Source organism: Gobius niger (genome assembly GCF_951799975.1).
Source record: "Gobius niger genome assembly, chromosome: 4".
In the NCBI taxonomy this organism is placed as follows: domain Eukaryota; kingdom Metazoa; phylum Chordata; class Actinopteri; order Gobiiformes; family Gobiidae; genus Gobius; species Gobius niger.
Window position 1 is genome coordinate 24,466,523 of NC_136855.1, and position 26,859 is coordinate 24,493,381.

General features: G+C 39.6%; 2 protein-coding genes across 7 annotated transcripts in view; both read left to right on the forward strand.

Annotated features, from left to right (window-relative positions):
* Positions 1-4,424: 4,424 nt before the first annotated feature.
* LOC306962704 (phosphatidate phosphatase LPIN1-like) overlaps positions 4,425-26,859 on the forward strand; it is a 113,669-nt gene continuing 91,234 nt past the window's right edge. The window contains exons 1-24 of one of the 6 annotated variants that reach the window (XM_079555934.1): positions 4,425-4,654; positions 6,478-6,678; positions 6,757-6,852; positions 9,722-9,818; positions 9,888-10,092; positions 11,669-11,728; positions 11,824-11,913; positions 11,988-12,102; positions 12,183-12,375; positions 12,475-12,618; positions 12,688-12,781; positions 12,910-13,049; positions 13,159-13,252; positions 13,339-13,408; positions 13,753-13,839; positions 14,056-14,148; positions 14,234-14,295; positions 14,364-14,487; positions 14,613-14,761; positions 14,858-14,944; positions 15,022-15,174; positions 15,243-15,357; positions 15,436-15,539; positions 15,641-17,282. In XM_079555934.1, coding sequence (XP_079412060.1) covers positions 6,487-6,678; positions 6,757-6,852; positions 9,722-9,818; positions 9,888-10,092; positions 11,669-11,728; positions 11,824-11,913; positions 11,988-12,102; positions 12,183-12,375; positions 12,475-12,618; positions 12,688-12,781; positions 12,910-13,049; positions 13,159-13,252; positions 13,339-13,408; positions 13,753-13,839; positions 14,056-14,148; positions 14,234-14,295; positions 14,364-14,487; positions 14,613-14,761; positions 14,858-14,944; positions 15,022-15,174; positions 15,243-15,357; positions 15,436-15,539; positions 15,641-15,809 — 2,733 coding nt within the window. In that variant the 5' untranslated portion in view covers positions 4,425-4,654; positions 6,478-6,486 and the 3' untranslated portion in view covers positions 15,810-17,282. Of the gene's footprint in view, positions 4,655-6,477; positions 6,679-6,756; positions 6,853-9,721; positions 9,819-9,887; positions 10,093-11,668; positions 11,729-11,823; positions 11,914-11,987; positions 12,103-12,182; positions 12,376-12,474; positions 12,619-12,687; positions 12,782-12,852; positions 13,050-13,158; positions 13,253-13,338; positions 13,409-13,752; positions 13,840-14,055; positions 14,149-14,233; positions 14,296-14,363; positions 14,488-14,612; positions 14,762-14,857; positions 14,945-15,021; positions 15,175-15,242; positions 15,358-15,435; positions 15,540-15,640; positions 17,283-26,859 lie in introns of those variants that run through there. The other 5 variants (XM_079555933.1, XM_079555932.1, XM_079555931.1 and 2 more) reach the window with 5 other exon arrangements.
* LOC306962699 (uncharacterized protein) lies at positions 17,826-19,555 on the forward strand. Its single transcript, XM_079555925.1, has 5 exons — positions 17,826-17,895; positions 18,315-18,419; positions 18,530-18,646; positions 18,725-18,781; positions 19,358-19,555. Exons 2-5 carry the CDS (start codon positions 18,315-18,317, stop codon positions 19,538-19,540), a joined length of 462 nt encoding a protein of 153 aa, XP_079412051.1. The 5' UTR covers positions 17,826-17,895; the 3' UTR covers positions 19,541-19,555.

Genomic DNA, 26,859 nt, shown 5'->3' on the forward strand with positions numbered 1-26,859 from the left:
CTACTCATCAACAGACCATCCCACAGGGGTAGTAACACATAAGCTAAACCCTTTACTTGAAGTTGGCATCTCTTCCTTTTATTAACTTCTGACAATGTGCCCAATGTGCGGAGCAGGTCGTCAAAAATGTGTGGGGTTGGTTGTTCATATTGGGGCTTTTGTTGTTGACATGAATTTCTCCCTGTACACAAACTGCTGCACCTCCAGTCACCAGTCCGTAAAACTGATCAAGTTTGCGGCAACACTCTCCTGCAGAAGAGAGGTGGAACTGGTCCTGGTGCAGCCACAACAGCCTGAACACCCAGAAGACAGTGGAGATGATCGTGGACTTCAGGAAAGTCACAGCCCCACTGCCCCCCCTCGCCCTGACAGACTCTCCCATATTCACTAACAATGTCAATAAAAACAATTCTGATTCTGATTCTGATCTTAAGAGTGCACTCCCAGGACCACCTCCTCAAGATTTCAAAGTTTAAAAGTTCGAGAGTTGTTTTGAAGATTAGGCTGCAGACTATGTAACTCTGTCCCGGGACAACAGATGAAAAACAACCTTGTGGCTAATTCTGTCATATTTACAAAATGTTATTTTTATGTGTCCCTGAAATAAATCAATAAAATAAAGAGCAGAACTTTCAAACAATATTTCTCTTTTTTGTGATTTACACTGTGTTGAATGGAAGTGAATGAGAGAAAGTTGGAGTCAGATAACATGCCACTCTTGGTCAGGCTGTACTGCCCTGAAGTGACCTGTATGTTTTGCCTAATGCCATAAACATCCATGTCCAGACTATGATCATCACAGGTTGACCTCATCAACTACATACTGTAAAAATGTATTGATGCACATTTTGGGTACACACAGTAAAGCTGCGATGCACAAGGTAAAATCTAAATGCAGTTGTGTTTGTGTCTTGTGTGTGGTCTAGCAGTTGAGTTGAGACACTGGCGTCAGACCAGCAGAAACAGGAGCATGATCCAAAGCAACCAAAGATGCTCTCAGATTTCCTCCAAGTACTGCTTTCTCAGAACACGCTTGTTGATAAATTTAGTTTAAAACATCTTGCACATATCTACACACAAGTGTTGCCTCTTCACTTAGATGTACACTTAGAGGAGGACACATGCCCATGGGGACAATACTTTTTTCAATCAAGGAATGACTTATAACTAAATTCAAAACTTCTAAAGATTTAACTACGTCACCATATATTTTAAAAACTTGTTTTTATTTGATAAAGACTGAATGGTGCGGCATAGAATAATAGCAAGTGAGGAAGACGAGGATGACTCCAGCAGCCAGAGTGAAGATGAGAGTCTCAGTGAGAGCTGGTCCTGGGTAAGAACTCAGTTCAAAAAAACAGTTTTCCTCTAAGGCATTATCTGTGTGTAGCCTGTACATGTCAGATATATTTTTATAGCATGTTTCAGGTGCTGCAGTTCAAAACAATATAGGCTATTGACCGCTTATATTTCACGATAATGAAAGTGGAACAGCAACGGCTCTTTTATGATCTTATTTCTTTGGCTAAAATGTCTCATGAAGCGAAGGCATTAGGTTTGGATGTAATGTCTTCTTTCTCTAGTTTTCTTTATTTGTGAGTACTGTATGTTGCCAAGTCTAGATAATTTATCATGGACTTTTATATTATCAACTTGTCATATATGTAATGTAATGTAGGACAATTCAAGGATCAATATTCAAAAGGTTGAAATCAAGATTGTCTGGGAAAAGAAGCCAAAAATAGTCGAACATATCAACAGGATTGTTAGTTATGCCACCTATTGGCATTTCATTTGTTTGAATCTGATGCATTAAAATGGAAGTGACAGTTCAGCTTGTCTTGTGGTAAATCTCCATATTGGGGCGGGTTTGAAAGTGGATGCATGGCTAAAGCTGTTCACTGATTGGTTCCCATAGCCCAACCCACCGCAATACACCCACATAACCATGGTGACGAAACACATTCTTGACCCCAGAGTTCCTGGGATAGATCAGGCTTGCCTTGTCTCAGCAAACCAGCTCTCCCTCTCACGTGTTCGACATGATGCAGGCACAGAAATCAATAACTCAGGTTGTAGGTAAACAATCAATGTATGTGATCGTGTGTAACCCAGCAAATATCACCGTGAGCAATGGATAAACACCTCATGCATCACCTTGCACCCACACATACACACAAAGGAACGTTATTCAAGGTTTTTAGAGTAAAGTTAACATGAATAAATCATAATGTAATGCAACTATAGCTACAACTACACATTTTCAAAAGTTTGTCACCCTATTTCCCCATTGCCAAGCCGTTTTATCAAGAGCACATAGACCTAAAACTTATATCAAATAATTTCAATATGGTAATTACTTTTACATTATGGAAAAGTACACCCTCTTAGTCACTATAGTGCAGACAGTAACACAACTGTGTGCCAGTATGCAGAACCCATATTAAAGCATGTGACCAGGAAAGTGATTGAGACTCAGTGAGATTCATCATTTCTGACTAATACTGTACATTTACAAACATCCCTGAGGTTTTTCTGCATTCCTCCATTAACATGCAGGTATATAAACTAGTTCTCCCTCTCTGTCAGCATGCTCCCCTTGCAGCACCTCTCCTTTCTCTTGGAGACTGTTGCTCTCTGAAGGATTTTCTTAGAAACCCCAACACGTGCTTCCCCTTCCCTGCTCGCTGCCATTTCCTGCTGTATGTGTGTGTGTGTGTGTGTGTGTGTGTGTGTGTGTGTGTGTGTGTGTGTGTGTGTGTGTGTGTGTGTGTGTGTGGCCGTTATTGACCATACAAAGCAAATAGTCACATGTCCACAAGTTATGGCTGCTGCAAAAGAGCCAATGTGCTGTAAACTTTAACTATATTTAAAAAAATGAGGAAACCATTTGAAGTCAACATCAGTACAATCCTAATGAAATGCGTATGATTTGAGTGCGTCGAAAAGCAGTTTTGCAATGAGACTAAGAGTCCCAGCTGCTAAGTTCCGCGAATCAGTGGGAAAAACATGAGAGGCAGCCAAGGGAGGCAGTGGTGAAATCTTTTGTTTGTGGTGGGCTGGACCAAGGAAAAGCTCAGCAAAGAACCAAATCACCTTATATAACCACAGTATACTCTGATTACATGTGGACGGGCCAAGCCAGGTTATTATAAGAAGTGAAATAACTCACTGCATGATTCAATAATGTTGCCTATTTTTCAACTTTTTGTATTGCATGCAAAAAAAGTCCAAAACTTTATGAAGCAATGTCTAACATAACTATAATTAAACCATGACTTTTCAAACTTTGTTTAAAGGAGCTATACTTGATTTTGTCATTTTCTGTTATTGGAATAAAATTTGTTTCGACCTTTAGTATATGGTAAAAGCAGACGTTTATCCAAAAAAATACTGGCTTTAAAGCCTTTTAAACAGTCATAGAATGTCAGGCGAGTAGGCATATTTTACAGTGAAGTGTCATGATTCGTCTTTTGTTCACCTGTTTTTGTATGTTTTCTTGTGTTTGGTCTAGTTCTCTGGTCCTTTGTCCTTTGTCCATTGTCCACGTCAGCCCCGGGTTGTTTGAGTGGTTCTCTGTATTTGGTTATTTTGGTTTTCGTCATTTATTAAACTTCACCAGTTTTGTTGCAGTCCAGCATTTTGGCTTTTATTTTCTTCGCACCATCGACAACCATGACATGAAGTGACAGTTTTCCCCCCTGAAAGTTGTGAAACCTGGTTTAAACTCAGTCCCTGTGACGAATTTTGAGGTTGTTTATGCATTAGGAAAGTTTGAGATGAGCTTGGACCAGAAAATAGCAATTTGAAATAAGAGTGACCCTGTTTAGCTCCTTTAATTACTGCCAATTGGAACCTGTCCATTATGTGTTATTTTGAGCATCTGATTTGGCACAAAGACACACAATCTGCAAAGTGCAAACATTAAGAAACATATGTATAAAATATATGTTTCTCTGTCATTTGTGCCTTTTAATGTGATGGGGCAGGTGGCGTGTTGTACATTTAGACAAATGCCATGCAGTTCATTGCACAAGATGCTTTGAGCAAAGTGAATGTCAAGGCTATTCTTGTCTCCTCTTTCAAATACATGACACACTCTCAAGATTTGTGTCCACTTTTAAATGTAGCTTAAGATTAATTTTTTAGCAAGTGATTAATCAGTCAAATTCTGTTCCTGCTTGTTTGCTTATTGGTTTAAAAATCTGTTGTTCCTAAAGGCAATTTAAAAGAACATTACGCAACAAATGAAATAGAAGCAACGCAAATAACTCAGTGACCATGTTGAACTCGTCAGTATTCTCAGTTGTTCTATTCTACTAAGCACGAGTAAAGGTTATATCCCGATTTTGAGGGAATTTTCAATTGCTACGTCATGACGCAGCAGCCAATAACCTGCGTCCGTCTGTGTTGTGGCGCTCGCAGTGGGAGGAATATTTTGGCTGCGCTTTAAATAGAAAAGACAGCCTTGAGAGAAGGTCCCGTATCATTTATCAGTGTGGTGTTTTCATGCGGTACATGTCAGCAGCACCTGGCAGGGTTTTGTGATTTGAAACATGACAAGGAATAAAAAAACAATCTTGAAGGACGTTTGATGGAGACACATTTTTATGGCGAAGAGAACTCGAGACGAAAGGAGGCGTAAATAATTAACGTAAGTAGGAAAAACCCGTACCGTAAAATGCAATCGAATGCGTATTTGCTTTAGTTAAGAAGCTGGCCTTAATGCTTGTGGTTTGTGTATCTATTGTAATGTGCTGCTGTCTGAATTGCGCAGGCTGAAGCTGCACGCAGCCTCACCCCGTGCGCAATAGTGTTTACAATACGCCAAAACATGACACCATCAGAGTGAATTCTGGGGCTAATTACTGGATTTGCAATTTATGAGTATTTCATGGTATAGGCTATTGAGTCTGGGTTGTATTTCACCCGGAGGTTTTGAAATAATAACATAGATCTGCGTGAATGTGCTGATTGTTATTGCTGTTTATAAACATAAGTCATGACTGAAGTGTGAACACCTGCACTTATAATTTTGCACATCATCAAATCAAATGCACTTTCAAATGCTCTTGCTGTGATCACTGTTTCTTATGCTGTAACATGTGGGTTGGAAACCTGTATTTCAGTTTCACACAGTCACTGAATTAACAGATCTTCAGATAAGACGATTTCCTTACATTTCAAAATAGCTCCATCCATTGTGTGGTTTTTCATTGATTGAAATGTCAGTAAACAATGCAGCAAGTGCAATGGTTAAGCACTTGTGTCTTGTGATTGGCTATTACATAATGCAGAGTTGTTATTGGCTGTTGGGGGGAAGAGTCTGACCTCCTCTGTGTGTGTGAGTAAATGAATGGTACTATGTGTTCACACGTGGCCCCTGTTGACAGTGATATCAGGTTTGAGGCATGTGTGTACTGCTGTGACCAAAACACAATAGAAGAGCCATGACATAGAGGTCAGAAATATTACATAATGATTGTGCAACCCCCACCTGATCAGCTTTAATATTGGTATCATAGTTTCAACCTAATTCTCTCTAAAGGTTTTAGATGTTTATGGTTATTGTTGTAAATCCTGCTTGTAGTGTTGTTTTTTTTATGTACTATTATACACTAATTGCAAAAAAAACCCCAAAACATTTAAACATTAAATTAAATTATTAAATGATTCTTAGATTAATCCGAGGGGAATCCTATTGGGGGGTCTTTTTTTATTTTTTATTTTAGATAGGTCTCTGCCAAACAAAATTGCCACATATTTTAAAACCTCTAATCCTCTTCTTCACCTTGGGATGTTACCTTTCCAAATAGACAATCTTTTAGTACTAGTTTACAGTCCTTCATCAACAGCAGCTAAACTGTATGCCTTTGTGCGGTCTAACCTTGTGGTCTAACCTCTACCAAGTGTAAGTTTTTGGCCACTTTTTGTAATTAGAAACTAGAGAGCTTCAGGTAAATATTTAAATGTTGTCCTAAGAGCAGCTCTTTTCTAGTGTCCATCGCTCTCTTACGACATGCCTCGCCCTCAGCCTCTGTCCTACTTCTATAAATGTCCAGTGTGTCAGAATCCAGTGAATGTGTTCCCCTGTCTGTGCCTCTCCTCACTGCCATGTTTGGCATTCTACCCACAAAGCCTTAGACTGGACGGGAGACTGGCACAACATCACATGAATCTCATCCCCAACCAATTTCTCTGCACGGGGAAATTAAGACGGCGTTCAGCCACTGTTCAGTAGTAACCATCACATCACAATTGAATAAAACCTCTTAAGTTTTTTTGTTATACCATTATATCGTATGAAAGGAGCCACTTGGGTTTAAATTTAGCTCAAAATCCAGATCAGAACAATCCATGCTGCACATTACAGTTGTCCTGCTGCCTGTGTTGGCCATGTTCCTATTGAACCAAATACCTGATACAGTCCTGTTCAATTACTAAAGGTCTAATTTAAATGTGGTCTTTTCTCTGTAGCTGCAGACGATGAACTATGTGGGACAGCTGGCGGGTCAGGTGTTCGTTCAGGTGAAGGAGCTGTACAGGGGGCTCAACCCTGCAACACTATCTGGATGTATTGATGTGATTGTGGTGCGCCAGCCCGATGGATCCCTGCAATGTTCCCCTTTTCATGTCCGCTTTGGCAAGATGGGTGTGCTGCGGTCCCGGGAGAAAGTGGTGAGACAGACTGCTTAATGCTCTCCTTAAGTAATATGTGTTTTTTGTTTCACTGGTATTAAATATATTGTACTGCAGGTTGACATAGAGATCAATGGAGAGCCAGTGAGCTTGCACATGAAACTGGGAGAAAATGGAGAGGCTTTCTTTGTCATGGAGACAGAAAGTACACTGGTAAGTGCCAATCACAAATAACAGTGTGAGTTCTGTATAAAACAAAAACATTTTTACTTATTATTGAGCTTGTGCTGAGACTTAGTTTGGTGTCACTGAAAACTCATTTGTGAGTGACCATTATTAGTTTTTCATTGAAACTGAAAAAAATTAGATTGATCTTTATTCAAGTGGCAGAAGAGAACAATTACTTGAAGTCTGAAGTTTCCATTCAGCTGTTGCTGTGTAATGACCCTGCAGAGACATGCATAGTGAGCAACCAATGCATACCAAGTGCTGGTTTATTGCACCATTTCAGTGAAGCGCCACACAACACAGTCAAAATATTGACTCATACAATTGAAAGTCTGCTGCAAGCATCCCCTCGGCTTTGAGAGGGATTATGTTCACCACCTGCAAAAATCTCCAGAAAGAGTATTTGTGTTCTAAATAATCAGAATCAGCAGTGAACAATACTATTCACCAGTTTATTCATGATCCCACAGGTTTGTTTTTAGTCTTGTGAATGATTGGGTCAATTCATGGTGAAATGTAAAACACTCATTTATACAGCCAAACTTTAGTCTGTACATTTTCTCACCACATGTATTATTTATGACCAATGACTCCATGCAAAACTAAACAGCACTTGAGGGCTGCAAACTGCAAAACTGTCAGAGCACACAAAAAGGGAAAGTCCAAACAGTTTCAAACTTGTTGATAAAACTGAGCAAATAGAGAGACCAGACTGTTTGCAGGGAAGAACACAAACAGTCGTGTTGGGTTATTATTGAATGAATATGTCTTTCCCTGTAATTCAGGTTTGACATACATGTATGGATGTACATTACTCAAACTTCCATGTCCATGAAAAAGCATTGAGAGATTTACAGCTTTGCTGAATATATGGTCACACAAGTACAGAAACAGACTTGTTACTGTTATGTACTGTTATGAAATATTACAATCATATTGCCTTTCTCCAAGAATTAATCAAACCATGTCAAAGTAATTAACGACAACCCAACCCATGTTCGAATTTCTTTCCTCTTTTAAAGAACATCCAGCACCATTGAGAAGTTTTGGCCTGAAGCGTCGTGTTTTTTTGCGACTTTATCTATTGCACTGATCTCCGTGCTGTGCCCCAGAATGGAGCATAAAATCTGTGGATCTGTTTGGACTTGCCAAATAAAGCCTACACATGAAACATTAACCAGCGTCAGCACAGTGATCCACAGACCCCAGACTATCACTGTTCTCACACTTGTGCTGAGTATAAATAATAACACGGTGCACTGCTACCTTTATGCTTTATTGCAGTTCTTTTATGGGTAAGCTTTGTGACGGTTGGGTCCTATCATTTATCTTCTAGGAATCTGTAGGTTAGGGTGGAGCTGACAGCAGATAAGCCTTTCTGCATTCACATTCATAACATGTTTGTTTTCTTCCTTTCTCCAAATTAACTGGCCTGGGTTGGTTGGTAGTAGTTGTGACACGCGCACTATGAGGCCCATGCTGAATGGAGATCATCTCTCTTCTACGAAAATGACTTTGCTAATCTCAGGCCAAAACCCCTGAAACCAACAGATTAAAAAAGCCATATTAACTGCATAAATCACACTAGTCTGCTGAAGTAGACAGTACAAGGGCATATTAACTCATTGTTTACAGCAGTTTTGCTATTCAAACACTGTTAAAGCCAGTTCTCATTATTGATCACATTGCACTTTTGAAAGTATAAACGTAATACCTCTAGACGGATATTTCTCATTTCCTAGTTATCCAGAGTGTTGCTGATTTCTGGAGATATACATTTTTTAAATTCATGCATATTTCAAGAGTTTGGTGATGCTAGGCTAGTGCTAGGCTAGCGCTTGTCTATGGTAACTAGTAGCCTGCTTTAAAAAGCTCTTCCAAATCATGGGGTAGTCCTCCAAACGTTGCCATATCTGATTTGTAGAAAGCTCCTTTGTGAATTCCACTTGTAGTAATGCTGGCTGCAGGTAAACAAACTACTGTAGATCTGGTAACCTAGCAGATCACTCCGCCGCAGCGTAGCTTACAGCCAGGAAGCTGATGCTGCTAAAATATACGTTTTTTTAAATGCAAAATGGGTATAATTATTCAGTCAACACAGACATTTATATCAGTAGTCCCGTGTTATAAGTGATATGCCTTTTTAATGCAGGCTACTAGTTACCATCGACATGCACTAGCGTAGCACTAGCCTAGCACCACTAAACTCTTCAAATATCAGACTGCATGAATAAAAGTTAAAAAAAAATCTCCAGAAATCAATAACACTCTTGATAACTAGGAAATGAGGCCCCCCTGAAATTCCCCTTTAATATATACTGTAAATGCTATTGTCGATTATTATCATTTATAGTTGTGACTTGGTCCTTTAGCTTTACTTACTTTACTTAAATCCTTTTTTAAAGAACAGAGTACAAAGACATTAATCTCATATAGGCAGAGATGTACAGCACCAGATTATTTATAAATAGCTAGTTTTCATCTGTAATCCCAAGATATAAAATAAATCAACAAGGCACTTTCCATGATAGCTCTTAATATTATAGCAAAACACATAATTCAAATTTTAGCTGCACTCATTCCCATAAAATATTCTTGGAACATGTATTTGTGCGATTAAGTAACTCAAATTTGAATTGTTTTGCATTTAAGCCATGTACACATCATAGGTCTATGTTCCTGGGAAGTCAAGATCAAATTTCTGATATACTGTTCCTTGGGGCACTAGTGGATTATTTGTTTCCTATTTCCTTGTTGGTGCTACAGGGCATCTCAAATATTCCATTCTGACCATATTTGAAAAAATGTCTGCTATAATTATGTGTGAACTATGAATTATCGTACTCTACAACAGGAAATCGTTCCATCCTACCTGGCTACCTCACCTATCATTTCAATTGGAGAAGAATTAATGGAGGCCCAGCTCAACAGAAACTCTTCCCAACGCCACGGTATGCCACCTCAAAAATATGTAACATTCATCGAATACCCGTACCTATTGCTTTTCTCTTGTTAAGCAGACACCATCCTATGCAGCTCACTGCCTGTGCAGAACCTGGGGCAGAGTGATGGAGGGATGAGTAAGAAGAGGAGGAAGAGGAGGAGGAAAGTGCAAGCAGATGGGGGAGGCAGGAGAGATGAAAGTGAGCGCGAGTTTTCGGAAGACGAGGACATGTTCACCATCGACTTGAGTTCGGATGAGGACATCGAGAGCGACTGCACCAGGTACATTCAAGTCTGTCTTGTATACCGATCATGGAAGAAGCGTGATCATTTTGCATTGTGTTGTTGTAGTAGTAGTAGTAGTAAAAATGTATTGTCCCAAACATTGACAACAAGTAAAGAACAGGCCTGAGCTCAAACCACCGCCCATCAACCTCAGTTTAAATTATGTCAAAGATGTTACCTATGTTCTTTAAAACCCTTTCTGACAAACCGGCTGTACAGAATTAAAAAATAAAATGGCTACTTCATTATCTTGACATAATCTTTGTTTGTTTAATTGTAAAATGACTTGTGGTGCAAATGACAGCCTGGTCAATCCACTGTCAATGGGTCACCCTAGGCAGGGCTGAGCACCTGTACCTTTGACCTGTTTTATCTAGCCCTCGAGCAAAATAAATGTCCTGCAGACCTTTCAGAGGAACGCCTAGGATTTTGCTTGCGACTGTACTTATTTTTTAATTGTGGCTTAAATTCAGTATAATCAGCAGACGCCATTTAGCAGAAGAGGAAATAATGAATGTTGTATACAACAGTTCAGTGGTGTGTACAGGTAATTGTGCTGGAATGAGTTCAAACAAATAACGCCTCAATCTCATAAACTGGTAACTCCACCTTAACCGAAGATAAACATGTATTTACAACATGGAGCTGTCATTCTGCTCAAGGTAATAAAGAAATACAGTCTATAATGTAGACCAGGACCATGTGTGTTTATACTCCAAATACCCCTTACCTCATTGACACTGGCAATTACTTAGAAAAGAGTAATCTAAAACTCCAATTTAAAAGTAAAAAGACAATGTGCTCTGTTCAATCTAAAGTTGTACTTTCAAACTCTTGTCCTTTACTGCTGAATAAAATTAACTAGCTTTCCTGTTTATAATACAATTAAGTTTCACCTTCTTTGTCTGAATAATTGCAAGTTCTCTCAACTACGTGTCTTGTATACCCCCAACCTCTTACTTCTATTTGGGAAACGCCGATATAATTGTATATCATTAAATGAATTGCTCCGTTCATTCTCAGCAGCATCAGTGTTTTCACAGAATAACTCATGTGCTCAGTGTGCATGTAAGTGCATGTGTATCGGTGTGTACAGGGCTTAAAAATGGCTTGGATTAGATCCAGGGATTGGTCTCTTTCCCACACTCTTCTCCATCTCTTTGAACTAATAAGGGCTGTCCTGCCCTCGCTGCAGGCAGTTTGTGTTTGGTTGAAACTTAGTTGATTAATTTGCACTTATTCTGCTGATTTCAGTAATCAAATTGCCTTAATTACAAATAATATTTCAATTTGAGCTGTTTGAAAGCTATCCTACTAATAAGGTGAGGAATTTTACTTATAAAAGTCAAAACGTGTGTATTCCTTTATTTATTTATTGGGATTGGAGCGGGTATTTTCCCTCTGTGTGATCGGTTTATTTTGACTCTGAAATGACATGATTCTGCAGTCATTATTAACATGTCATTATGTCCATTAGGTCAGATGTTCAGGGGCTGTGAATGTGACGTCGCGATGGTCAAGTATGGATCTACACTGTAGCCTCTACTGTATTGACCTTTGTGTGTCATTTCAGGCCTGGCTTTTGTGAGCAGTCTGCTGCCAATGGGAACAGTAGCTCAGACAGATCTGAGAGGTAATTAGCATGGCACAACTTTCTCCTCGATAATGTAACTATTCAAATACAGATGAAGTTTCTCTATCCCTTTCTGTTTCTTCCTGTTCTTTTAGTAATATAATCAAAGACACACTGTCCATCCACCAGCCCTGTGGCCTTTCTATCTCTTGTCCTCAGCGGACCTCTCACTTCTCCTCTATTAGGTATCCTTATGATTTATCTTTTAGAGATTTTTATGATTGATTATTGAGCATTGTTTCCATATATATTTTAACAGCAGTCCAGATGATTCACAGTCATCCACTCCAAAAAGTGACTCCGAGATCTCAAACCAGAAGAAAGACAAACCTGAAATGTTGTGGACCTGGGGTGAGCTGCCACAAGCCGCGCAAGTAATTACAATAATCATCACGTAACATTAGTAAGCTTCATAATACCTGTATTTATTTTTTATACATGTTTGTTTTTATAGCCATCTTTTCTCACGGAGAACCAGAACCATGATGGCCCCTCAGCCTTGTCGCTCCGTGTGTCTGACAGCACTCACTTCAGAGCTATCATCCCATGTGAAGTCCCTTCCCTCTCAGTGTACTCCCCTCAAACGGAAGAGTCACGGGGCACTTCGGAAATCGCCAAGACCGGAGAGGATAACGAAGCACTGCAAGGTAGCATGCAGGGCTTGCACAGTGCAAATGTGATGATTAAAGTGTTTGTTGTTTGTCATACTTGTCCTGAGTTAAACGTTTGTCTTGGTATTGCTGTAGGGAGAGCAGCAGAAAGCATGGGTCTGTCACCTGCAGCGATGGAGACTTGCTCATTGACTCCCAGGAATTTTTCTGACCATTTGGACAGAGGTGGAGTGAGAGGGAGTCCCATCAGGAGAACTGATTCACCCTCCAAGAAGAAAGGTTAAAAAACACGAGACCAACGCACAATATTATTATGTGAATGTTACATTTAATGCTTGTTTTTCTCAGATAAGAGAAGCCAACACTTGGGCACAGATGGCATTTACCTGGATGACATTACAGAGCTAGAGCCTGAGGTTGCTGCGCTCTATTTCCCTAAAAGGTAATTGTCTTCTCCGGTCTTTTCCCGTTTCTTCATGACTCATTTCTATTATTTATGTCTTTTATTGTCAGTGACGGAGGCGGCAGCTCAGTGAAGCTGGAATCAGAGATGATGATGTGTGTCCGCAGTGAGAACCACTCACCAGAGTCGGTGGGCAGCAGTGGGATGGACAGTGGTCTGGACAGTTTACCCGATCACTTCGGAGATCTGCCTCATGTGGCTATCTCTTTATGTGGAGGCCTCACAGACAACAGGGAGATCACAAGAGGTACTAAAGATTCAACCACAATGAAAGGATCATATACAGCTTTTTTCTCCTCACATTAAATGATCTGTGCCCATACTCACAGAAACTGGTCTTGTTGTTTTTGTTACAGAGCAATTCCAGCAGAGGGCAGTGTCATATCAGCATTTTTCTGAAAACCCTTCCATCATTGATGATCCCAACCTTGTTGTTAAAATAGGAAACAAGTAAGTGCAGAGTACAGAGAGATGAATTCATTTAAATACAGAAATATTTGAATTTGTATTTGTTGCACTTTTGAAATACATTGTAGATACTACAACTGGAACACAGCCGCTCCTGTCATGTTGGCTATGCAGGTTTATCAGAAACCCCTGCCCCAGGTAATAACTTTAACAATGACCAAAACTAACAGCATTAAGCACACATTTGTATCATGAACACAAATGCTTGAGCACTGTTGAGTCCAGCTAATATAACTACCAGCACTTGTCCCTGTGCACGTTCCTTTTGCTTTATTGAAATATTATACACACAGTTTCACTATGGTTTTTAATCATATAATAAGGCCTTAATTGAAAATGCTCTTTTAGAAAGTGATGAAACCGCAGTGAAATATTATGTTCAGCCAAAATCTTTAATACTGTGTTTTTGTGTTTGTTTTTCTTAACCCTTTTTTCCCCCATTTTTATTTACCTCATCATCCATCTCACGTGTGTGAATGAAGTGTTGGTGTTTAAGTTACGCGTTCTCTGTTTTCGGCCTATTCTCATACTGCTTTCCTGGTCTTTTTGCCTCCAGCACTACTGAGCATGTAGGGGAAATTCTCCTCCTTTTACCTCTGTTTTTCATACAGTTATTTCAAATTGTTTGTGTGTTGTTACATTTATTTTGAATTTTAAATAATGCCTGTAATGCGTCTTGGCATTATTATTGCATGCATTGCATTTTTTTCATTTGTGATTTTCTTGTGGTTTGTGAGATTTGTTCATCATTTTCAGTCAGTTTTGAGTTGTATATGTTTTTTTAGGCTTCAGTGGAGAATATCATGAAGGAAAAGATGCCAAAGAAAGGCGGAAGGTGGTGGTTCTCATGGAGAAGCCGAAACTCTGACTCCAAATCAGTATGTAGCAGCAGATCATCTATGGACAGCTGATTTCTTTCTACATGAAACAAATTGTGAATCAATCAAATGTTCTCTTTTTCAGGAGTCTGCGGCAGATGCTGCAGACAGTGGAGGGTCATCACTTGTCATGTCCCCCATTGAAAGGTTAGATCACATTTGCAAAACAGAGTTTGTGTCTCAATGATGTTAGAATTTATGGTTTTAATTTTCAGGGATTCTTCCAGCGATGAGGATCCTAGATCACATACTTTTGTGTCAGGATCATTACCGGAACCTTTGGACACATCTGCCAGCGTCTGCTACAAAAAGACTCTTAGGCTCACGTCAGAACAACTGGTAATTTATAAACCTTTGTTTTAAAATAAATGGTGAACATGCATATTACTGCCACATTAAGACCCTCCATTACAAATGTTGGGAAGTTTAACCATGTTTAGCCATATTTCTCTGTGTTTTTACAGACAAGTCTGCAGCTGAAGGAAGGACCTAATGATGTGGTGTTCAGTGTTACCACACAATACCAAGGGACCTGTCGTTGTAATGGCACCATCTACCTTTGGAACTGGGATGACAAGATTGTCATCTCTGATATAGATGGGACTATTACAAGGTACAGTTGAAACTACCCAAGATGTGGCTTGAACTATTGTCATTAAGAATCATTGTTTAATGTTTCTGTTTTGTTTCAATTGGGACTGTTTTGAAGGTCAGACACATTGGGGCACATTCTTCCTACACTGGGCAAAGACTGGACTCACCAGGGCATAGCACGACTTTACCACAAAGTCAGCCAGTGAGTACAACTGATGTAATGCATAAGAATCCTGCTTTCGCATTATAAAGTTTTTAAATATCGATGTTGTTTTGCAGGAATGGTTATAAGTTCATGTACTGCTCAGCGAGGGCTATTGGCATGGCTGACATGACTAGAGGTTATCTGAACTGGGTTAACGAGAGAGGAACTATGTTGCCTATGGGTCCAGTTCTGCTCAGTCCCAGCAGTCTGTTCTCTGCACTGCACAGGTAATGTATCAAGTAATCATTCAAATCTACGCAGCATCAGCAAAAACAAACGTTTTGTTTTTCAACAGAGAGGTGATTGAGAAGAAACCAGAAAAGTTCAAGATTGAGTGTCTTACAGATATCAAGAACCTTTTTTACCCAAACACAGAACCGTTTTATGCAGCTTTTGGTAACAGAGCAACGGTATGGCCAAATGAATAACAAATAAATAAATTCAACATGCACAAACAATAATGTTTAATGGTCTACATCTTATGCCAGGATGTGTACTCCTACAAAGAGGTGGGCGTTCCACTCAACAGGATCTTCACTGTTAACCCCAAAGGAGAGCTGACACAGGAACATACCAAAACCAACATTTCCTCGTAAGATATTCTCTGTTTACGTCAACCTTAGATCAGTTTATGGATGCATGATGAGTACTTTTATGGTCTGCACTCTTAAATTAAATTATTTCCTCGTGCAGCTTTGGCCACCTGACGGAAATGGTGGACAATGTCTTCCCCTTGCTCGTCCAAGAGGCTGGGTCAGAAGTTTCAGATAAATTCAGCCAGAGCAACTACTGGAGTAAGGATACTGACGGCATGAATGCAGAGGAAGCTGAAGACGAGCTACAGACCATTGAGACAAGTTAAAAAAACAAGGAACAATGCACAATGTATTTTCAGGAACAGATGTGAATGTGGATTTTACATGAGTTTTCTGAATTACTTTCATGATATTTGCATTTAGACAAATCAATCAAATCAACTATAGTCCATGGCATTAATCTTCTTTGAGTATAATACAAACAGTGGGCAGCGGAATCAGAGAATATACAGAAATGACAGTACTAGAGCTAGTAACTGATCAAATGATTATTAACTAATAGCTAGATCAAACACAAAATATTTCACACCGTGTCGCAAACTGTACTTCAGGTCTACGCTCTTGACCTTTCTACTGTGAAAGATGTGGTTTAAGCACTTACAATATGTTTGGCCAGAGTGGTTTTATTTCTGTTTTATGCAGATCAATGCAAACATACATTACGTCGTTCTCCTTTGTGTAAAACGTAGATTCCACTTGTACAGGTGTTTCGAATGTAGATGATATATTATCAGTCTCGTTTCAAAGTAATGCCGATCAATGCAAGTTCAAACTAAGGCAGGACAGTGTTCTCATGTATTCAGTCTTTTATAGATGTTTTTAAGAGAATAACTTATTTTCTGTCCACTAACTACTGAATGCAGATTTTCATAAATGATCAGATTTTATATTTTATATTGATCGCTTATTAACCACTGCCGTTGTGATAATTTAACTGGGTTTGTTTCTAGTGTGACTATTGTTCCAACAGGGAAAACCACTTTTACTCACTGTGAGCAATACTTTTGGTACATCTCGGACAGCTATATATAAATGTGTATTATGCACTAGTTAAAATGCATTTTCTATGTTCTGAACAAGTGGCAGTTACCACTCTGTGGCTACAATAGTTTCATTATGGTGTTATAAAAAGTATTGAGGCTTACAAACAACAAACACTGATGCATGAATGTTTCAACTAAAAAGGTGCCATTATTCGTACTTACACAAATGTGTGATGACAACAGAGATATTGTGTTTTGCTGTGTGACCCATGTGGTTTTGTTATGTTAGGTTAGATATGTGTCGTCTTGAAAAAAGAAAAGGAAAACATATTTATCATAATGAATGTTAAACTTCAATTTGTCCTATTAATACACATGTACTGTAGTTGGTGCATCCATATACTGTACATGTATATGGATCTTTGCTACATGAAGAATTTATTGCTTTAGATATGTCACTCTCTTATAGCTCCTGTATGAGGAGGAAAATCTGTATCTTATTATCATGATTATTTTTCTGATGTGACATTATGCATGGCACAGATCTCCATATGTGGCTGCAAAGCAAAGCTAACACCAGAACAAAGCAATAGGAATCCAAATTATTTCAATGCACAGTTTCACAAACTAACATTAACCATCTTTTAGATGGTTAACTTAATGGTTCCTTTTAATTCTTTCAATGAAAGATGCAGTAATGGCTTGGACCGGTGTCTTGTCTGTCTCTATGTTGACAAGTGTTGATTTTGTAAAGACATCCCATATGTGTAAAAAACAACATATTTCTAATAAAGTGAAGTGATTCCAGCTATATGCTGCTGTGAAGAGTGCATTTTTCTGTTGTGATGTAACAGATCTCTTTCCCAATACAGGAACTGTTGGTTTCACTTATCAGTGTGTCCCAGTGTGGATCCTGCTGACCAAGTCGTTTGTGCAAATTAGAATAGTATAATCTTTATATTTTCATTGTGGCTTTGATTAACATTTGATTAAGGACAAGGCCACCATTCTCAAAATTGGATTCCAAATGAGCAAAGAGTGAGCAGTCTGAAAAAACGTGATATTCCATAGCAAACTTTTTTTAACAACAGATTTTGTATTGGCCTTAAACATTTACATATATTGAACTAAACAACAAAAACAAAAACAGAAAACACAGGGTTATAAAGCTTCACTTGTTCATCGTTGTTTTAACATTAGTAGGGGAGGGCGTTCAGGGGTCCTCAGCGATGCCCAAAAGTTTCAGAGGCTGCAATAATATGGTCCGCCCGCCAGTGGTTCTCGACCATCACCCACCGTTACGCACGTCGTGAACATCGTGAATCTGAGCTGAAACGACTTGCTCTGGAGCAGCGCAGAGATAAACACGGTAGGAGTCCTTTTATCCTGGACTTTCATGCGACGTGTTCATGACTGGTGTTCAGAAAAGACTGCAGGCAGTCTTTTGTTTTAACCGTATGAACTTCAGGATTTTGCTTTGGTCTTGCACACCGACTGTCCACCATATTTAGCATCCTGGAGGCTAAACTTCATGTTGTGTAACTCGTATGCATTGGAGGCATCTTTTACAACGCTAGTGTGTATCTTCCGTAATTATCTGCGATGAGGGACAGAGACACAAAGAAGCCTATTCTCAAGTTTACATCACACACTCCTTGTTACTTGAACTACTATGCAAAAAAAAAAACAGATTGTAGAAACTTTAGTCGTATGTTAGATATAGGCTACTGGTGCACATGAGCCATGTACATAGGCAATCGATGTAACTTTTGTTGTTTGTCCGTGAAGATGTCTGCAGAACTGTATGACAACAATGGATCTGTACAAACCACCACCGCCGGAGGAACCAAACCATTGCACCGCTTCATCAAAGGACAACCCAAAATAGTTGGGGTAAACGATCATGCTTATCAGAACAAAAATACAAACACATATACAGTATATGAGAATAAAATGATATGAAACGGCTTTTCACTTTTTTTTTATCACTTTTTTTTTTACAGGTCATAGTGCTTATTTTGGGCACGACTTTTTTCACGGTTACAGCTGTGATTGTTGAAGACAGAGACACACACTACGTATGGACCGTCATCCCACCTGGATTTTTTCAAGGAACACTGGTTTGTAGCTTAAAGATAGCACTGAATAATGAGCTGCCAAAAAGATCATACCTTGACTTTGTGTTTTTTGTTTGTTAGTACATTATATGTGGGATTTTGTATATTTTAACAGAGCACAACCCAACCAAGAAGACGGTAAGCATCTTCATTCACTGTTTGTAACTTAAAATGTTGACAGTAAAGTTAAATTACTTTGATATGTAAAATGCATATCTCACCTGTTAATATTGACTTTAATCTCTCTTAACTCCCACCGGAACGAGCACACTTTTTCTCCAGTTTGGCATTAAAAAAAAGCGTCAACATAGAGATGAAAGTGTGCCAGAAAAGCAACGATAACACACACACACACAAAAGTCAAAAACAAACAAAAAAGACACAAACAAGAGATAAAAACACAACAAAAACGCTTCAAAAATGTGACATACATGTGGCAACAACGTAACAAAAAAGTTTAGGTCACTTTCGTAAGTCGTTGCTTTCAAATGAGGCATATTACACTGGCCTGTAGGCTGTCAGCTCTCTAGTCAAGGAGCTTTTAGATTTGGGTAAAGCCGAACTGGGGGAAAATGCACTCTGGTTAGGCGGGTGGTAAGAGGTTAAACTACTATGTTCTCCCAGAAAAGCAATACATGTCAACACATTGGGACAAATTAAGATCAATGTTTTAACTTTGTGGCGTTCTGCTGCTTTTTTCTTTCCCTGTCAAAGGTTACCATATCCTTAGCCTTAAGTATTGTCACTTTGCTCGGGACTTTGTGGACACTTCTGCATATTCTACCTGACCTTGCACATGGGCACTATATGAGACACTATGAATACATGGAGGAAAATGTCACCGATTCAGAGTACTATGCGTATTTACAATTTGAGGCAAGTCGCATTTCTCACTAACTATCTTTGTCACTTTACCAGAAAGTAACTTTGTGTTTCTGGTACTTTCAGAACATGGGCAGGAGTTTGGAAGTCATTTTTGTCTTGAAGTTTTTAACGGCAGGAATCATTTTAATCGTCATGTCAACTCTGGCCGGGATTGCCCTGCGTTCTACCAACAGTCAGGTAAAGATAACACATGTAGTATATCAACTTTACAGCAAACTAGTGGTAAAGGATGGAAGTAACATAAAGTACTGGGTTCTGATTAGTCATATATTACCATGAAACAATTACATGTGACCTGCTACATTAAAATTACTTTAAATATTACCATGTGACACTTTAAGACAATGCTATGACAATGTCCTCATCATCACTGTGCTTTATAGTGCTGCCAAATTATAAAGTTAGTTTACACTTGACTATTGATTTTCTTTATTCTGTAGGCCATCGTAATGATGACAAGTGGACAAGGAGAGTGAGAACAGTGAGAACATGCATACCATAAATGAAATATGTACATTTTATATTTTTCCCTTTTATAGTCATTCCACCGTGTATTTGAAAACGGGAAACTCTTTTCTGACACTTTGAATAATTATAAAAATACACACGTATCATTTATTTTTACCAAAAATTCAATATCCATTATACATACATATTTATTACATTGTATAATAAAGGTTTCTCAAAAGTTGTTGTCAATAAATTGTTTTCATTATAATTTTAGGGTCATTTAAGACAGATAAAGAGAATAACACAGGTGGCACTTAGATAATGTGTGGTATAATACAGGCAGCAAGTGTTGTGGATTTTTTTCCTTGAAGTTGAGGGTCTGAAGTAAAGAAACTCAGCTCGGTAAGGATTTGGACAAGTTTGAAAAGGACTAAATTGATAAATGGGCCAGAGCTTTTTTTTTATATACATACTGTATATGCAGTTGTTTTGTCTAAGGAGTACGGGTGATTGCCTCAAATAGTAGAAAAGTGAAAGTTAATCTGTAAATAACGAACTAATTGACCATAACTAATAGATAAAAGCTGTCATAAGAATTACCTTTGCGTTTAAAAAGACCAAAAACATCCAAAAAGACATGCTTTAAATCAGAAAATCTTCTGAGAGTGAGATTGCAAACCAAGTAGAAGCCGAAAATTGTATATGTGAAACAAGAAGGTAATATTGATACTATAACACAAATTAAAATGGGACATCATTTAACTCAATATCAAACATTGTAGTATGTTTGATTCAGGATGAGGCCAATTTCAGCAGATGATCATGATGATCCCTTTAATTGTGTCCACAATCAAACTGAAAACAGCAGTATAGTGTGTATAATCATAGTATACAAGTGTGTAGTGTGGCTTTACATAAGAACTTTTAAAATGAAGAAGCAGGTGGCTTTGGAAAGTCCATCCCAAGGACAGAGCGCTGGTGAACGCGCATGTGTTCTATAACGCGGTACTGGCGTGAAAATGTCATGGGACAGTGTGGACAGGGGAACGGCCGCACTCCGAGGTGGCTCCTCATGTGTCTGTTCAAAGATCCTCGCTGGCTGAAAGAGCGCTCACACAGAGAGCACTGGAAGGCATGTTGCACAGGTGACGACGGGTGACCTGATTTGTCTGTTTGCATGCCTGATAAAGGTATGGGATCAGACACTGAAGTCGACACCGTGTTATGTACACAGTCTTGACCACAAACAGAGGTACAGCTTGTCATAGAGGTAGTCATTTTTGTTCCCTCATGACACAATGCTCTAGGCCCATCATTAACCTCTTGGTCATCACCGTCACTGTTTTGACTCTCATTACTTGCTTTCACTTTATCTAGATTATGAGCTTCCACTTCAGAGGTCTGTTTGTATGACACCATCATCTCAGAAGATTTAGAACTAATATCCAACAAAACAACTTGCCCTTCACTTAGTGTTGCATTTTCATTTCTTAGATTTGAAAATAAAGACACATCATCGTCTTGACTGGGTCTGTCTGAGAAAGTGGGACTGAAATCGCAGATAGCAAAAGGCATGTGGCTAGAAGATCCATCAATCTGGGACTCACAGTGGTACAAAAGATGCCCACTGTATGAGGGCAGAGAACCAGAGCAATGGAACTGGAATGTGTTCCCCTCTGATGGCACGGACAGACTCCTGTACAGTGCGGTGTCCAATGTATTTTTATCTTTACACGTTGTGTCTTGTTCACGGTTACAGAGTGAACCCTTGTTGGCTCCAGTTTCTGCTGAATAAACCAAATCAGTTTTTGCTGATTTGTTGCATTTGTCGCTCTGTTCCTCTAGAAGTTTCCTCTTGACACATATCCTTTTATCTAGAAACATGGTTGCTGATGTTTGCTCAGCAAGTGGAGCCACTTCTTTTTCATCTTTTGAATAAATTGCTGTATTTATTGTAGTCACTCTTGGCATCGTCTCATGTATTTGGGAGAATTTTCTTGATTTGGGGTCAGGGCGATACTTTTCTTTCTCATTTGACTCTTTCTCAAAAGGATGTTTATTGTCCATTAGTTCATTGTTCCTTATCAGATTAAAACTATGGAGACTGTACGGATGATCAGGTAATGCTGATTCTTCCAAGTCCTGGTTTTCAGAATGCTGATTTAGGGTTTCTGTATCTTCAACAATGGCATCTGTGTCATGACAGAGTTTTGTTGATGCAAGTCCTTTATGCTTTCCAGTTACTCTGCTGCTGTGGCGGATGACAGATGTTGAACTGCAGCAAGAGTTACGACTCTGAACTTCTGATATAGGATTTATTTCTTCAGCTTTAACACATTCTTGTAAACAAAGGCCATGTGTCTTCTCATCTGGAATCTTTTCCTTCTCTTGTGTTTTACTGGAATCAGATAAATATGATTTGGTTTCACTCTCCTTTCTTTCTTGCCAAATGTCTGGTTTTAAAGCATCATTATTTTCTATGTTCTGGCACATTGTTGACATTTGTGGTGTTTCGCTACAGCTTCTAATACTTTCAATCAATTTGCAAGATGTTTCTGAAAAGCTACTGTCATGGACAGTAAAGTTAGATGTTTTGATTTGTGCATAATCAGAGCTTGGATCTGTTTTGTCTTTCATACAGACACCATCACTAAAAGTTAAATATTTGTTTCCAGCATCCAAAGATAAAGGTCTCCAGTGGAAATCCTTTTGAGGATTCTCAGGCTCAGAGGTGCAGCCAGGATGAAGAGAGTCTGATGGACTTTTATTGTAATCCGTCCTGGATGGTATTAAAGTGAGCTTTGTGCCTACATCACAAGTATTGTAATATCCGAGTGCATGCACAGGTCTAGTCCTGAGAGTATTCTGTAACTCGGCCATCTCCAGGTATTGAGCAGCAGAAAGCAAGTGTGAAAACTGGCTGCTGTCCAGGTGTGGTAAAGTCCCTGTGTAGATGTAATCCAACAAAAGTCCCAGGATGGAGTCTGATAAACAAGGTGTCTCCAGCTCCACCAAGACACCACTAGAACATAGAATAGAAGCAAGAACTGGACTGGAGGCTGCCAAGATACACCTGGGGAAAACAACATCTATGAATACCACACAAATAAAATACATTATATCATTCTTAAATTATTATGAGTAGTATTTAAATTATACAAATTAAAAACGGCACACTCTTACCTGTGCACAGGATAGACCTGTCCTTGTCCCTTCCTAATGACACAGTCACAGAAGTGAACCTGTTTTCTCTGGTGGTTAAGCTTGGCCATAATCAAAGCAACATGTGGATATTCATATTCAGCCGTGTGTCCCACCTGTTTAGCACAGTCAGATTGTCAAATCAAAATGTCAAGTCCAATTTTATTTTTCTTTCATTCTCAGCTGTAAGATACTTCATGTAGGATTTATATAGGCCTAGATATGCTATACAACATGTAGTTTTATTAGTATGCAACAAAGGAAGTAACGTAGTTGTAAATAGTTGTAGATGTAGTAGAAGTAGTTGTTGCTGTAAAAATAGCAACATTAGTCAATTTAGCAGCCTACTATATTAGTGCTGTAAAAATGTCCATTGTAAAACTCTTAACAAACATGCTTACTATACTATGTCATTTAAAGAACAGAAGTAAAAATTATAAAATGAAGACCTACCTTCATGTTGTAGGAGAAGTGGCCTTAGTGTCCTGTAATATAACTGTCAGGTCCCACCGGCTGTGTTTGAATGGGGAGCTGTACCCACATGTGCACTTTATAGTCTTGGCCTTCGATGTAGTCATGCTGCATCACTTGGAAAACAATCACACGCTCAGACTGGGAGCATACTGTGACGTGGAGGGACAGCTGCTCACGGGGGCACTCATGATGTCACGTCTCCACTGGCATGAACCAGTCCAAAGCAGATGAGCATAGATCAGTCAATAGAACTTATGTTTGTAATGTGATGAAACACACTGAATATTAAATAGACACAGTACAAATGTCTCAGAGGCTGTGAGCAGAGAAGGTTTAGTGAACAGATACAGTAAGATTGTCAGTATAAATGATACAGGAGACGTAATAATCAGGGCTGGGACGATACACTTTTGTCACGATCTGATACGGATCACAATAGTCAAAGGCTGATCTGATACGTATTGTGATAAAGTAATTATGAAAAAATATTTACCTTAAAAAGTGTAAATAAAAAACAGTTGTGTGTCCAAAAGGTATGAACCAAATACCATGTGACATGTATTGAAGTGTTTAGAGAGTTTAAACTGAAAAGTGCAAACAAAATGTAACTGCTCCTGAAAAAATAAAGGAGCGCAAGATAAAAATGTGTCCAGACACAGCAGCAGATAAACAGACCTTAATTTCAACTAAAAGCTAAACTAAGCTAAACTACACTTCTCAGTTTATCAAAAGCTTCCAGAAACAAAGCTTTGGGGAAAAGCATCTGCTCATTTTAAGTGGAAGTTAAAAAATGGAAGCTTAATACAATAACTTTATAATATATATATTTTTATGTTTATCCTTTGAACTTCAATTTATTTTATGATTTAATTTGTTCACTTATTAATTTAACTTCACATATTTCATAAAAGTACATAAGATGCGAAGCAAAAAGTATTGCGATATTGCAAAACAATCATTTGTCCTATCCCTAGCAATACTAATAAAGGATTTTGTTGAAACCAGACAAAGAAAGTGGTGTATGAGGGAAGTCTTCTCTGGCTGCTGTTCTAGTCTATGCCCGTGACGATGTGTTGACTGTGCCATATAGGGTGGTTTCTCCACCCTTCCACACCATGTGCTTGTCACGCCTCCATCTCAGGCGTAGCTAATATTACAGGCCATGCGACCAAATGGGATTGGCATTGCTACAATGGAAATACTCTCTGGTTTAGTACACAACTTAATAGTAGCTTATTTTGAGCTGTGAGTACAGCTCAAAATAAGTCCGAACAGTATCCAAGCACATCTGAGGACTTCACTAAAAATAAGAGCCAATATGAGAAAATCTCTGACAATGTGTTCAACAAAGGCTCAACTAACAAACCTTTGTAACATCATTTCTCTAGTGTAAAAATAAATGTGCAAGGAACAATTACCTATTAATGTGGAAATGTTGTTTTGAAAACAATACCGAGCCTTGAGGTCAAGCTTCAGTATCATCACAGATCTGCAAAGTAGGTCATTTTTCTGCTTCAAGCACATGGGAGTCTAGCATTTGAAAATATATGCACCCGTTTACCACAACCTAATTATCCATCCATCCATCCATTTTCTTCCGCTTTATCCGGGGCCAGCAGTCTCAGCAGAGATGCCCAAACTTCCCGGTCCACACACACCTCCTCCAGCTGTTCTGGGGGGACCCCGAGGCGACACCAGGCCAGCTCGGAGACCACCACCGTGTCCTGGGTCTTCCACGAGGCCTTGTCCTACTAGGACATGCCTGGAACACCTCCCGTGGGAGGCGACCAGGAGGCATCCGGAACAGATGCCCGAGCCACCTCAGCTGGCTCCTTTCGACGTGAAGGAGCAGCGACTCTACTCCGAGCTCCTCCCGGGTAACTGAGCTCCTCACCCGATCTCGGAGGGTGCGCCCAGCCACCCTGCGAAGGAAACTCATTTCGGCCGCTTGTATTCGCGATCTTGTCCATTCGGTCATTACCCAAATCTCATGACCATAGGTGAGGGTGGGAACGTAGATCGATCGGTAAATCGAGAGCTTTGCCCTCCGACTCAGCTCCCTCTTCACCACGACAGACCGATACAGCGACCGCATCACTGCTGACGCCGCACCGATCCGTCTGTCGATCTCACGCTCCATCCGTCCCTCACTCGTGAACAAGATCCCGAGATACTTGAACTCCTCCACTTGAGGTAAGGACTCCCCACCGACCTGTAGAGGGGAAGCCACCTTTTTCCGGTGGAGAACCATGGCCTCGGATTTGGAGGTGCTGATCCCCATCCCGGCCGCTACACACTCGGCTGCAAACCGCCCCAGAGCACGCTGAAGGTCCTGGTTCGTTGAGGCCATCAGAACAACATCATCCGCAAACAGCAGAGATGAGATCCCGAGGCTCCCAAACCGGACACCCTCCGGCCCCTGGCTGCGCCTAGAAATTCTGTCCATAAAAGTTATGAACAGAACCGGTGACAAAGGGCAGCCCTGGCGGAGACCAACACGCACCGGGAACAGGTCTGACTTACTGCTGGCAATGTGAACCAAGCTCCTGCTGCGGTCATACAGGGAACGGACAGCCCTTAGTAATAATTACTTATTATTATTTTTTCTCCATGCATTATTCATTCACATAGCAATGCAGTTAATTAAAAGTGCAAATAACATCACATGAACAACACGGTACCACTGTGCCACACGTACTATGAGTGTGGCTGACTGTTTCCATTCACTCTGTGCTTTGTGCCATATCTCACGTATTGCTTTGGTCTTGGTCACTTATCCAGGAGGGACTCTCTTGGCCACACACCTAACAGACTGGCATCAGCTCACTTTTGAAATAGCATCCTGACCCCAGCCAAATTATTTCAGTCATACAGACTATCAAATGGAGCCACAAACATACTGTACAAGTAACTTCAAATGGACACCGAAAGCCCCGCATGCTCCAGGCCAGTCACATACCAGGCACCGTGTACAACTATTGGGGACGTCCTCAACACATATCCAGCAGCAAGAATGAGCCAATATGATACACTTTCATGCAGATTGAGAATTGACGACTGTGTGTGAACTTTAGCACAGATGTCCCCAAAACACACAATGGGGGTCATTTATGAAGACTAGGAAGCTGGTAAAAAGCATTAATAGTAGCTATGTGTGGACACGTTGCAACTAAGTTAGCATTCAAAGCTGCATGTATTACAGTATA